The sequence below is a fragment of the Recurvomyces mirabilis genome (genome assembly GCF_035927965.1).
Source record: "Recurvomyces mirabilis strain CCFEE 5264 chromosome Unknown scaffold_21, whole genome shotgun sequence".
Lineage (NCBI taxonomy): Eukaryota > Fungi > Ascomycota > Dothideomycetes > Mycosphaerellales > Teratosphaeriaceae > Recurvomyces > Recurvomyces mirabilis.
Genome location: NW_027041955.1, coordinates 117,930 through 131,477, shown reverse-complemented (window position 1 = coordinate 131,477; position 13,548 = coordinate 117,930). Strand labels below are relative to the sequence as shown.

At 52.7% G+C, this 13,548-nt stretch overlaps 6 protein-coding genes across 6 annotated transcripts; 4 read left to right on the top strand and 2 right to left on the bottom strand.

Moving 5' to 3' along the window:
* Positions 1 to 65: 65 nt before the first annotated feature.
* On the top strand, positions 66 to 1,448 carry LTS14_007519 (uncharacterized protein; the record flags this gene model as incomplete). The annotated part of the gene is made up of 2 exons (XM_064840211.1): positions 66 to 114; positions 145 to 1,448. 2 exons carry the CDS (start codon positions 66 to 68, stop codon positions 1,446 to 1,448), a joined length of 1,353 nt encoding a protein of 450 aa, XP_064692091.1.
* Positions 1,449 to 1,627: 179 nt separating this feature from the next.
* Positions 1,628 to 2,260, bottom strand: LTS14_007518 (uncharacterized protein; the record flags this gene model as incomplete). Its single annotated transcript, XM_064840210.1, has 1 exon — positions 1,628 to 2,260. The coding sequence occupies one exon, from the start codon at positions 2,258 to 2,260 to the stop codon at positions 1,628 to 1,630; it is 633 nt and encodes a 210-aa protein (XP_064692090.1).
* Positions 2,261 to 2,969: 709 nt separating this feature from the next.
* Positions 2,970 to 3,989, bottom strand: IPI1 (rRNA processing protein; the record flags this gene model as incomplete). The annotated part of the gene is made up of 1 exon (XM_064840209.1): positions 2,970 to 3,989. One exon carries the CDS (start codon positions 3,987 to 3,989, stop codon positions 2,970 to 2,972), a length of 1,020 nt encoding a protein of 339 aa, XP_064692089.1.
* Positions 3,990 to 4,219: 230 nt separating this feature from the next.
* On the top strand, positions 4,220 to 5,218 carry LTS14_007516 (uncharacterized protein; the record flags this gene model as incomplete). Its single annotated transcript, XM_064840208.1, has 2 exons — positions 4,220 to 5,078; positions 5,115 to 5,218. 2 exons carry the CDS (start codon positions 4,220 to 4,222, stop codon positions 5,216 to 5,218), a joined length of 963 nt encoding a protein of 320 aa, XP_064692088.1.
* A 712-nt stretch (positions 5,219 to 5,930) lies between these two features.
* On the top strand, positions 5,931 to 7,793 carry LTS14_007515 (uncharacterized protein; the record flags this gene model as incomplete). The annotated part of the gene is made up of 3 exons (XM_064840207.1): positions 5,931 to 7,023; positions 7,077 to 7,417; positions 7,584 to 7,793. The coding sequence occupies 3 exons, from the start codon at positions 5,931 to 5,933 to the stop codon at positions 7,791 to 7,793; spliced, it is 1,644 nt and encodes a 547-aa protein (XP_064692087.1).
* Positions 7,794 to 9,653: 1,860 nt separating this feature from the next.
* Positions 9,654 to 11,444, top strand: LTS14_007514 (uncharacterized protein; the record flags this gene model as incomplete). Its single annotated transcript, XM_064840206.1, has 3 exons — positions 9,654 to 9,810; positions 10,042 to 10,423; positions 10,499 to 11,444. 3 exons carry the CDS (start codon positions 9,654 to 9,656, stop codon positions 11,442 to 11,444), a joined length of 1,485 nt encoding a protein of 494 aa, XP_064692086.1.
* Positions 11,445 to 13,548: the final 2,104 nt, after the last annotated feature.

The following is a 13,548-nucleotide window of genomic DNA, read 5'->3' as shown; positions in this document are numbered from 1 at the left end:
CAAAAGGCCTCTCCCCTGCCACGAACACACGCGACTCTCCGGCAGATTCCAACACCACCACCAGAATGGACCCACCAACACATCTCTGGCGTACCTGGTCCCCCCAATCCCACGGTCTGAACACCACATCACACTTCTCCCCAGCCTCACTACTACATCCCACCCATCAACCCCCCATTTCATATCAACCACCCACAACCACCACTTCATCCACAGCCACCGAGCTCCAAAATGTCCTCGCCGGCCGCCACAACTCACGGAACCGCTTCCTCTTCTTCTCCGACACCCTCCACTTCTCCCTCCAATTCGCGGCCCAGAAGAAATCGGCCGGCTGGACGAATATCCAGGTAACGTGTCTTAATACCGCCACCGCTCGAGACTCAACCGCCGGAAAGGTCGTGTTCTATCATATTCCCGATCTGATCAAAGCGACGGGTATGCCGACCCGGACGAACAGGGATGGCGAGATGATCGATTATGCCGGGGAGTGGGTGGCGATCGATACGGATGTCTTATCCGGAGCGGGTAGTAGTACGGCGGGCTTTGACATGTTGCTGGATCGGGGACTTTACTCTTTGAGCCCTGAGTTGGGCTTGCAGGCTGAGAGGAGGAGTGTGCATCTGTATTCTGCGCTGAAGACTTTAAGAGCTTATTGTTTTGGGTCCGGGAGGAGCTGGCAGGTCGGAGAGATGGAGATGGCGATTGCTGTGAGGTTGGCGGCTGCGTTCGAGGGTGTGGGAGGGCAGGGGATGGTGTGGGCGGGTGGGGTGGTGCAGATGCATTTGGTGCCTTGGTTCTTGTCGATGAGGAAAAGGGATATGTGCAGTTTGAATCCCTTGAAGAGCAGGCTGATATCTGTTGATGCTAGACCTCGACAACCTGTTGGCGGAAATGGCACATCGACTGCGAGTGGCTGTGGTACTCTTGCAGGAACAGTGGCAAGTCGTGGTATGAAGAGAAAAGTCTCGGAAGCCATCGACCTAACTGGCGACGACGACAACATTCTCATGCCAGCTAGTAAGCGACAAGCCCTGCGAAAAAGCATGGCTCCATTCAAACGCGATGTGCCGGCACCGAGCTACAGCACCATGTCCTTCGCAATCCCGCAGTCGGCCAGATCTCCTGAGATCGAGCAATGCGAAGCACTCATGTCGATCATGGAACATGGACAGCTACGTCTCCAGGCTACAGACCTTAGTACTGTCATCAGCACAAGTACTTTGGCGCAAGATCGTGCAAGTTGGCAGGCATGGTTCAGGGAAAGTCGGGATCGTGACCGAGGAGGTCGGCACGAGTATGCCGGTGCTTTTGGTGGTGTGCGCATTGGCGGGGTCGAGAAGGAAAGGCGCTATGGTCGGAGATTGCTGCGTGTGGAGCGAGCAGGTCGTCGGCGGAAGCTCGACGGACGAGCGAGAGAAGGAAGGCGGTTCGAGCGGCGATGTGTTTGAATCCGAGGGGAGGAGATAAGACACGGTCTGAGGGAATACGTGGCCAGGTAGACTGTGCGGCCCGCAGCAGCATATTTGAATGTTGCGCTGTCAACTGCTCGACGACCGTGCCCATCGCTTTGCAAGCACTTTCACGTCGCGAAGTCGTAGACAATGGCTCCATCTTTCTTCCAGTATTATCACGATGATGTACCCACCGCCCGCTCCACTTTCGTAGAGCCCTTACTATCAAGCCATGCTCCTATCGCAAGCGATATGACCGGCCACTGCGCTTTCATGACAACAAAGAGATCAGACTCTGCACTCCGACCCCGATCAAGCATCTGTCGCGTCAACACACCAATCAATGACCTTCCCAGCTGGCCACCGCCAGGACCCCATGCTTCGGATGATGTGCCAGCTCGAAACTCCAGCTTCTCGTAATCCAGATTGTCGAACACGGTGTGGCTGACATAGTACATGGTTTCTGTCCCCCGCTCGGATCGTAGAGCACGAGGTAGGAACATCGCTGCTTCTGCCGTCATGGCTGAAGTGTCTGGATCTTGTGACCGGACTATCAGCCAGCCGAGGACGTCAGAAGTAAATTTGTTGATGATTGCTCGTGTGGCTTTCGTGTCCAAATTATTCTGGCTTGATGCAAGCAGATCTCGCCCAAGGTCTTCTTCAGAGGTTGGGTCAATGTGGTAGAGCTGACGATATAGTCTAATATTTTCTTCTTCCTGTAACAGCGTCCAGAGTGGGGCTATATGCTTGTCTTCGATCTTCGCGATCTCGACGGTGTGACCGACCACGTCAAAGGCCGTGGCAAACATGCTCAAAGTGGGGTAAGGGCAGTATTCGTTCAAGAGGTCAGTGATATCCGTATGTACTGTCTTGATCTGAACTCATGTTGCATGTTGGCACATGGCAAATCCTCTCAACAACCCGTAACCAGTGCTCAAACAAAGATCCCTTCTGCTCCTATCGATACAATCACCGTCTTGTGATCCGGCGGTGCTGTGTCGAGCTGTTATACGCCTGGAGAAACACCACACAGCTATTGCGTGTAGTCAATGTATAATTGCTCTGAGCTGCGGTCAGACCGCACGATTTAATTCGCAGGAAGTAAGCGGTGTGCTGGCATATCAATGCACCTTTACCCGCTTGAGGCCAAGCGTCGTTTTGCGGGACTTGGCGTGCTGCATGGGTTGTGGGTCAGTACGACTCCACCACAAGTACTTTAACATTGGCCACCTAGCAGAGTCCTGTATGTAGAGCTAACCCAGGTACGGACCGAGTGCGATCCAAGGGTGTCTCGAGAACCACTCGAGAGTGTCAAAAGACACGTCGATAGCCAGAGAGAGGCGGCTCCCGGGCCAGAGGGGCCGTTCTGTCTGTACGTCGCAAGGGTCATCCGGTATAAGCGACCAGCACCGACTCGCGAGCTTTGGTGCCCATGTGTCGAACCTCAAGCTAGATACTTGGAGCAATTGCTCATGGTTGGCCCGATATTTCGTCGCCCTTGAAAGGCGTGTCATCACCTCAGCCGATCTCAGCAAGCCTAAGTGCCTTATCGACACCACTTGCGGCTCTACCAACCTCACCTGCTTCTTTCTTCGCTTCTAGGGTGCCGGTTCTGAAATCTTCCAGCAGGCCAAGCTCGTTGAATATCTCGATACGCTCATCAGCGTCAGCGTAGACCTCACCTTCCAGGTCACGCACCGCGCCAAATAGATTCAGGTAGCCAAAAGTATTGGATTTCGCAGGCAGTAAATGTGCCTGAGTCTCTAGCAAAGGGAAGATCTGCGCTGCTCTCTTGGCCTCTGCGAATGGATCTGATGGTGGTGGAGTCATGGCGGCGGTCAGGAAGCTCGCGAGAGTGTTGAGTTGGTGTACCAGTAGCTTGTTACTGCCTAGCTTCGAGCTCGTGGACTTGGTGGCGGACCACTTCCCGTGGGTGACCACGCCGTTGATCGTGTCACCCTGCCAAGCGAGTAGGTTCTGAAAAGTCCGTAACATCTTGATCCAGCCTCCAGGACATGACATCACAGTATCTGCGTTAGTTCCAATCGACCAGTCCAGAATGTCGAGTGCAAATAGCTTTATATCGTTCGAAAGGTGCGCCATGCCTGCCCTTGTATATAGCAGCACTTGGTCCAACGAGCCCACTTGCGCGGCTGGTAATGACCTGAACAACTTCAGCAACTGGCCCCGGACAGCACTATTGCCATCCAAGATGAGTGGCTGTGCCTTCGCGATAATTGCAGCGGCTGACTGTGGCAGTTTGGCAGTTGCGATGGTCGTACAGGCAGATGTGAGGTATTGCAAAGCATCTCGCCTCTGGGTCTCGGACTTGCTGCTCAGTAGGCTTAAGTTGTGGTTGAAGAGGGCGGTCGCATCACGTCCGGTCTCGCCAAGATTTTGCTGCTTGAGAACTATCGATTTGGCCGCAAAACTCGTATCTGTTGCATTGGTGTTCTTCGGACGAGTCTTGCCCACTTTCAGTTTCGTCTTCTTGAAGTCAGACTTCTTCTCCTTCTGCTTCTTCGTCAAGGCACCCATCGTCAAGCATTTGGTGCCATTAATATAGAGATCAAGTATCTTCGCGAAATCTGTATGGCGGCCTTTAGTGCGCGGCGAGCGGTCCGCTCCGCTGCATTAGCGCAGCTGCAGCTTTGCAACGAATTCGATGAGCGGAGAACCACTGATATCAAACCATGTTTGAGACTGTAGAAGACCGGCAATAGCGTGGAGGATCGAGGACACGACACTCCAGTGGCCATAGATTCAGCATGGCGAATGGTGCAGCAGCTCTACCTGGCTTGGCCTTTCCGAAAGAGACCTTCGCCAAGCTCACGCCAGCACCATTCTTGCAAGCACATCTTCAACAAGCTCAATCTATCCGACCCAACGGACGAGCACTGGAGGAATCAAGAGACCCTGTCATAAACACGGGATCTTTAAGTCACTGCAATGGTAGTGCCGTCGCAAGACTTGGCGATACTGCTATTGTTTGTGGCGTTAGGGCCGAGCTTCTCCTCGCTTCTTCTGTTGCAAGCCCACCGAATGAGGACACCACTGAGGACGAAGCCATCGAGGAATTGGGTCTACTTGTTCCAAACTGCGAGCTTAGCACCGGCTGCTCTCCCGATCACCTTCCTGGCAGTCCGCCTGGCAGCCTAGCACAATCACTTTCCTATCGAATCTCATCATTGCTCTACAGTTCAAGGCTCATTCAGCCAAGCGATTTATACGTCGAATACGTCTTGCCGCGGACAGGTGACGACATACCAGATCAAGGACCGGCGACCGTGATAAAAGCATACTGGACCCTCTACATTGACATCCTATGCATAGCACTTGATGGCAACGCTTTCGATGCTGCTTGGACTGCGGTAATAGCAGCGTTGAAGAACTGCAAGCTGCCCAAAGCTTGGTGGGATCAAGACCGGGAAATGGTGCTTTGCTCGCCTGTTGCAAAAGATGCCCATGGACTTAGCTTGCGTAGCGTTCCAGTGCCGACCACGTTCGCCCTATTCAGCACTTTGTCCCCACTGAAGCAACGCAGCATAGCAGAGTATTGGTTGCTTGCAGACCCTGATAACTTTGAGGAAGGTCTCTGCACCGAGATAATCACGCTTACACTGTCGAGTAAGTCGGAAGGTGACGACGATATCGTACGAATAGAGAAGCGAGGTGGTGGTATGATTGGAAAGACTGCCTTGGCACAGATTCTGGATCTCTCCAAGGAGCGAACTACGCGATGGCGAGCAGCATTGAAGCTTGGCTGAACGTGCGTCTAACATAAGCTCATGAATCCGCCCTACGGCATCGTGCTACATGGCACGCAAAACAAATCTGCTGAGCGCGCAATTTCTATAACTCCCGCTACCCTTGGAGCCGGCGGTTTCGCGCACTGGCTGTGCCGAAGGTGGAAACATCGAATCTGAGGCCTGACAAATGACCCGCGCGCCGTCGATCTCTTACAAAGGGTGGTGTCAAGCTGAAGTCCAGAACGCGCAGCAATGGAGTAGTAAATCTATTGAAGGCATTTCGAGACGGCGAGCGGAGACCTGAAAGAGTACCGTTGCCAGAGAGGCAGTCGCAAAAGGCGGAGGCATGACGTGCCGTTTAGACTAGCAATCTCCAGGCACGGTAGCAGGGTATCTTGCCGTTTGCATGTTCGTACTACAATACTGAATTATCAGCCCTACCGTGGTTGATAAGCGGAATTAGTCGCGCTTCCAGCAAATGCTCGGTTGGGGCCATTCACTTTGTAAGCAGACTTGCTACTGCCTTTCTTCCACCGCCTCCAAATCTCATGCATTGTTCATGGTGAGCTGCAGCCCTATTTTGATCGACGCCCCAACTCTGAGTTGAGTCTCCATTAAGCTGCGGTATCCCCCGGTGTTATGCGGCAAGACAGCTGATTGTTAGCTCGGACCTGGTGAACATGCGTGCAACACATGCTTACTACCATACGCGGCCCGAGCTTAGCTGTCCATGTGGTCTTCGGATGAATATAAGGAAATGGCAATCCCCGAAGTGGACTTCATGGAGTCTCTTGTGACAAGCGAATTCTCCAGCCAGCTTGACGCTGCCCTCGAAGCTCTCGAATCAGTGATCACTTTACCCACGATGTCATATCGTGCTCAACGATCTGCCAAACCGATCGGACGTCGTCCTGGACCGAAGATACCATGCGATGACTGTATAGTCAAGGCTAGCCAGCGTAGCAAGAAACTTCCCAACCTCGAACTCTGTGACGATTGCTCTAGAGGGGCATTGCGCCCCAAGAAACACAAGCGACTGACGCAGAGAACTCCTCACATTCGAACAGCGGCTTCGCCAACCGCTGATGACGCACCAGCAGCTCGAGAATTGTGGTGGAGCAGCAATCAGCTTGAGCAACATGCTTTACAGTTCTTTGTTTCAAATAGTGCACCACAGCTGGCGGGATACTTCGACTCCTCGTTCTGGCAGCGGACGGTACTGCAGGCAGCTCGCCACGAACCAGCTGTCAAGCATGCACTTGCTGCTATTGGAGCGTTGCATGAGAAGCTACTCCTTGGAGCGATTGAATATGATGCCGACTTGCAAGATGAGAGGGCGAAGTTTGCGCTCGAGCAATGCAATAAAAGTATAACACACCTAGTCGACCCCCTCGTAGCTGACGCAGTACCAAACCTGAAGCTGCTACTGACGACATGCATCCTTTTCACTTGCTTTGAAGCCTTGCAAGGCCACTGCGAGCAGGCGATATTGCACGCAACCCAAGGCTATGGTATTCTACAGCAATGTGCTGCTAGTGGTAAAGAGGATATGAAAGCCTTCGCAGTCGAGCTTGAACAACTCACCATACTCATGCGGAGACTTCAGACGCAGTCGAAAGGTTTAATGGCGAAGACTATCAATATCGTACCAGACCCGGCAGCCATCAATACTCGGAGACCAACAGATTTCGAATCGATGCGTGAGGCAAGAGAAGGACTAGAGCTCGTTCTCAACCAGTTGACCGTGTATATTATGGATCTGGAGCTTGACGACAATTACTACGACATGGCTGTGAGCAATGCAGAGAAAGAGTTACTGTTCGGTATGTATGACCATGTACGATAACAATAGGGTCCGCTGACCATTGACACACAGGACCATGGCTGGCAGACTGGGAGAAAGCATTCTCAGCATACCTTGTCAATCACCAAAACGAGTTCACGCCTATTGAACGCAAAGGCGCGATGATTCTGAAAGCACATCATGTCTTTACAGAGATCCTAGCAGAGCTGGATCTGTCTCTTGGCGAACTTGGATGGGATGTCTTCCTTCCAAAGTTCAAGGCCATCGTAGATCTGGCAGAAGCAGCTCTCGAAGACAGCAAGATTGGCGATTTGTCGACGATCGAAGCTAGGTGGAAGACCAGTGGCGTCTTTATCTCTTCGCCAGCAGCCTCATTGTCCTTCACACTGGGAATTGTCGATCCGCTGTACGAAGTATGTGTGCGGTGTCGGGACCCAATATTGCGAAGACGAGCTCTCAATCTGTTAGCACGCCATCCTAGACAAGACTGCTTGTGGAGTAGTTGGTCAGCTTGGAAGCTTGGCAAGGTGAGTAATAGCAAGTTGATGGTGCCACGTCTAGCTAATGGACTCCAAATAGTTCATCATTCGTATCGAGGAAGACGGGCCAGGTACTCCTCCCAAGACGGCAGCAGATATTCCTGTTGAAGACAGGGTATCATCAGCTTGGTTCGATTTCTCAGACAAATCGACTGCAGAAGCAGCAAGAGGGACAATAGCGTATGTCAAGACTGGATCGCAAGCAAAGACTGTCATGGCTCCACACACGGGCGTATTCGAGCAAGAATAGACTAACAGGCTGAGCACTCATTCGTTGTCAGCGATGGGTAGCACGTGCCTCCGGACGACATACGAGGCTACAGACACCACACCGTTCATCGCAAAGCTGGTACACTGTGTACGATAGGCAGTGGCGTCGCTGATACGGATGGTCCCCGGACATGGCTACCGCATATTTCTGACACATGTCAAGAGCTGTCGTGACTAATGGTCACGAGCAATATTGGAGAGACAAGGCGACTGGTCCAGCTCGCGCTCAGTCATTGGGCTTGCAAGCAAGCAGTACGCTTGACTCGGGTGATACGTTGGGCATAGACGCCCAACGAGGATGTCTCTCACGAAGCTGGAGATCCCCGAAGACGAGGTAGACACATGCCGTACACTCAGCAATGATCATGCAGTGGACGGTTTTAGCCGCACGATGCAGACTTGCAGACATGCAGACATGCAGACATGCAGACATGCAAACGATATGGCACAGCTCGCCACGATGTGAGCAGTGGTCGAGATGATGGATGAGTCGCAGAAGCTCGGTCGAATAGCATTAGTATATAGTCCGAAGAAGAGTGTCACAAAACAACTTCGATCTCGTCATAGCCAACGGCTATCTGCAGATTTGGGATGCAGTCCACTCCAGCATTGGAACGATGCATCGCATCTGGTATGATATTAGTGTTGATTTGTGTTTGCATTTCGACAGCTTCTCGTCGCTGATGACCGGAAATGGATGCGCCAGCGGGTATTTGTCCTTGAGTTCAGTTGAACCTCTCGACAGTGCTACATGCTGTGTTTATTCAAGTCCTGTTGAAACACAGCGACCAACATGCGGCGTCGCTACTCACCGGCAAAAGTGCAAGTGCGTGGGGCCATCCATGCCGCATGTTGCATAGAGATGCAGGGGCGGAGCCTGCGAGGCGTTTAGTCGGTGGCACAATACCGGGTTTTGCGCTGGGCCGTATGCAACTACGAATTCTCTGATCTTCATGTTGACCGATAGCCAAGATCGTGCTCTGAAGGTCGAACGAAGTTGTCCTTCGGCAGGTCGAGTCTCACCGTTGGTAAGTGTCCATGCACAGTGTCGAAGGCGAGTCGGCTGGGTCTACTTACAGCACGTCAGTCAGACGATGCACTATCGGATGGCATCGACCTTTACGACATCCCTCCAGCCGTGCCATATGCAGATCAATCCCTTGCTTGGTCTGCCCAGGCCCACCTGTTTCAACCACACTATCAGCACGCCGAAGGATGGAGGCGCGGCCCTCCCTTTTTGACCCTTCTTCTGCAGCTCCAGGGCAGGCAATATGGCGCCGAAGCATCGTATGGGTCTGATAACATGATAGACCTTAGCAACTGCATCCTAATGCACTCACGGCCTGACCCATTGGACCTGTTCCTAAGGTTTACCTTTGGCGTAGATGAGACGCTCCGCCTCACTCAGTGCAATTGCCCGTCCTGTGCGTAGCTGCAGCGAACGATCAAATAGCGCTTCTACTCAGCCGATTTACGTTACACACGATCTGGACTTTCGATGCTCAGCCAATGTTCTGGTCCATTTCGCCCCGTGGAGTCAAGGAATATCCATGGCCGCCATGCGGCTTCGATAGTTCGGCCCTCATCCTTTTCTGGGTACCTTGTCGAATCCTATATGCAATGCACCTCACTGTCCGAGCTGGAGAGTCTGGCCATGTGGCATCTCATATAAGATTTTGTACCTCGGACGAGTGTCATCTCTTACTCACCTCTCGTCTTACGCAAACAACTATCACGAGGTGTACACGTCTGAGCAATCTTTAGCTCTACTCTTAAGACTGCTGCTGCTCGACCGACTGGACACCGCCTAAGAGACGATACACGAACGACGTACTACACCATGGCCGCAGCAGACGTCCAGACTTCTCCCGCCGAGCCCTCGCCTGCACTACCCGACTATCTTGTTTCGCCTAATGCCGTCTTCGACGACGAGGGCGTACAGTGGCGGTATGGAAGAGCGCCAGACTACAGCAAGACCAGGAAGGTCTGGGAAGAAGGTACATTCACTCTCATTCCTGTCTATTCGCCACTCTTCGCAGCGTTGAAGTGCGTCCATGGGCTGGTCGCACGGCATGCTGCACACCACGCCACGTGGAGCTCGATGCGGTAGCTGCGCCGCCTGCAATAGGGTGCATACCTTGGGAGCCAAGGAGATTTTAACTTCGACATCAAGACTGCCGGCGATCCAGACATTGGAGTCTGTAACATGAGCTAACTACAAGTCACAGGCAAGAAGTCGAATCATGCCGCTGGTACCTTACCAGAAATGGTCGAGAACCTCGTAAAGAACTGGGAAGTCGAGGCAAGTTTCAAGACGAAATTGCAAGACTGGCGCACGATCGACCATGCCAACTACACCTTCGCCATCAATGGCGGGCCGCCACAATCAGCTGAGCATATGCTCAAGGTCGGCACCTACAACGCCATCATTGCGCCGAATGAGTACTACAGCCCCGTGAACTCGGATTTTGCCTCTAGCCATAAGACTTTCAAGCGTATGATGCCTACTTTTGCATGGGAGGTGACCGAGGTCTACAGTGGCCCACCAAAAGTCGCTTTCAAATGGCGACACTGGGGTGTCATGAAGAATGATTACGTGGGTTTCAACGAGTAAGTTACAAGATCCTATTGTTTGCTAAGCAAATAGCGGCAGCGCTTGTAACCATAGGCTGACCCCTGGTACAGCAAGGGCGAGAAGATCGTTGCCAAAGCTCATGGCGGACCAATAGAGATCTACGGTGTTACTGTTGCACAAGTAGACGATGCCGTCCGCTTGCAGAGTGTCGACACGTGGTTCGATCCACTGGACATGTTTCGACAGATCGCTCCCAAAGGCATCATCAATAAGACGGTCATGAATCGTAAGGTCGATATGGAGACTGCCCTCGATGTCGATGATCTCGTGCAGACCAATGGCGATGCTAAGGCTGCAGAGGCCGATGTGGCTGCTACGAAGGAGACTGATCATCCTGAAGCCGTCGCGCCTGGTGTGCCCTCTAATGATGGCATCAAGATAGCTGAAACGCATAACAAAGAAGGTGCGAATTTCCAGGATCCAGAGGACCTCATCCCGAAACACATATCGAACAGCAGTGGCCAGCCTGCGGATGCCTTCGTACCCCATCAGGGCGCCGATACCGAGAAAGCCGCTGCCGACTCTAACCCTGCCGAATCTGCGGCTCTGCAGCCTGTTCTGGAAGCTGCTGCCACCCAAGGAGCGAGCATGGAGATTTCGCACCCAGAGTCAAACTTCCATGATGCTCCTGAGCACCAGCCACAGCACCCTAGCAATGACAGAACTACCAAGTCCGAGTCGAAGGAAGAGCCGACGGACGTACCTCGGTCACAATATTCTTCTCCTGTGACAGGGAATGTTGAGGATAGCATCAAGCTTGGACAGACAGGTGACTTCACGGACGAGTCTCGTGAGATCCGTGATGCCGTTGACGAACATCTGGAGAGCTCGGCGGATCAAGTACATCCGCATGCGAAGGACATGGAGAAGGCTGTGCAGCCTGAGGTGGGAGAAGCTGTAGCTGTACCGGCTGAGTCTGAGGAGACGAGATTGACGCACGAGGAGATGTCGAAGATTGGAGCGGGCGAGTGTCCTTTCTTGATGAACAGGGAATGAGTCTTGCAACGCTGTCTAAGTTCTTGATACGTATGTAGCCGTAGTTGGGCAGATCCGGTGTGATCGAACGCAATACAATGATGACTTCTTCGTGCTGACTGCGAAGCTTGTCTTCAGCCTTAGTTGCCTGTTCTCACTCGATTGCACGTACTGGCTAGCAACTTCACGGCACAACCATGGTCACTTCTGCCCTCGGCCACGTACTGGCTACGAGGATAGTGCCGATCGAGCGATGTCGTCGTCCAAAACGGCTATGCTCCCAGACCAGAGCGGTAGTCCGCTCAGTGTACTCACTGCTTCCACCGTATCAACGTCTGCTGCTCACATCACTCCGAGGATTCTCTGGCGCCGCGTTGCACGGAACAGGCAGCAGCGCCAACCCTTTACGAAGCACATGACACCAACTCAAGAATTTTCTTGCTTGCTGACCGCGCACGTACACTTGCGCCGCTGCTGATGTTGCAAAATTTCCCCTTCGGGAGTCATTCTGTCTAGATATTCTTATCAGGGTGACTGACTCTTCGATCCTTGTCTACATAGACACGTAAAGCCGAGAATCGAGCCGCAGTCGATCGTGGTGGCAAGCACACGCAATTTCTGCGGAGCCGAGAACAACCGCTGGCTGGCTCCGGGACGCTCCGATGGCTGAGGCTCTTGGCGTTAACTTCGACTTCGCCCCCACTCTCGTTCAAGACTGATTGTTTGTGAGGATATTCATTCTATCATCGCCAACAAGCGAAGAGCGAGAGATGGAAGAGGCTTTATCATGATGTGCTCACGAAGCTTCTGTGCGAGCCTCAGTTATGGGGCTTTTGCCTGCGGCTAGCTCAGCTTGCATTGCTAGTTAGAGCTGGACCAGTCAGCTTGCGATGAAATAGACACAGTCATCGTGAAAGACCTGGTATACTCGTCGCTGTGCCCTACAAGACGGGTGCCTTCTCGGAACAGACGACGATCATGGAGAACAAGCACGATCATGTCGAAGAAGGCGGGTTTGGTGCGCAGATAGCTTGATGAACAGGCAGCCTCGCCAACGGGCAGATTAAGTCCTTTGTCTGCTGGAGCATGCTGCTTTATCCCAACTTTGCATCCATCGCAGCTCATCGTAAACCACCCAGGGATCGTCCCACGTCTATGGAGTGCAACTGTCTTTCGGAAGATATTGTCTAGTCTTTCCTCTCATACAAATGTGGCAAATATTGTGTACCTTAGTAGTAGTGCTCGTGCTGCCCAGCCTTGACGTGTAAAGGTGGTGGCGAGAACAGCGATCGCTGGGATGCACGGACCAGACGACAGCCGACCGACCCTACCTTTGAGTCACATCACCTCGCCACAGTCAAGGAAGCGGAGTATTATTGTATATCCTGCTTGCCGCAGAGATGTCGATTATGCACACCAGTATGCCTCCGCTACCTTGTCCACGATCTATCAACTAGAAGCAAGATTTGATGTGCACGCGATTCTTGGCCATACACACGTCCGCCTTGTCGCGGTCCAACGCCACGAGCGTGCCGCCTGACGGTTCTGCCTATCTTTGTTGAACCAGTCATCACTTGCGGCAACTCCCAAAGACTCATCGCCACTCACGCCACAACTCTCTCATCCCGCCTATAACACTACTAACACGACAACGCTACTTTCTCCACGCACTTTCTGACCCGGCAGCGAGGAACGGATACAGCTTCAGCTTGCGACGAACTCAGCCTTCGCGCCGACGACATCCAGCGAGACTGTCCTGAGCTTGCCTCACTTCATTCACCCACCCCATATCGACCTTTAATAACAACTCCCTTCCTCGACTCGAGTCATCGCACGACCACGCGACGAGCCACCACGACACTCTCCACTCAGTCATACCCTGACGACCGACATAGTAGCAGCTTTAATTAGCCTTGCCTACCCAGTCACCAACAACGTCAGCAACATAATACCTCATACGAACACGATGTCTGCTCCACCCCTCACGATCATCAAGTCCGAAGCCAGCCGCAACATCGTTATCAAGTCTATCGATTCTTTTGAGATGAACTTCAAGTCGTAGACTTGCGTTCATATCCAGATATCACGCTACTAACACTCAAACACAACGAGTCGCGATAGCATA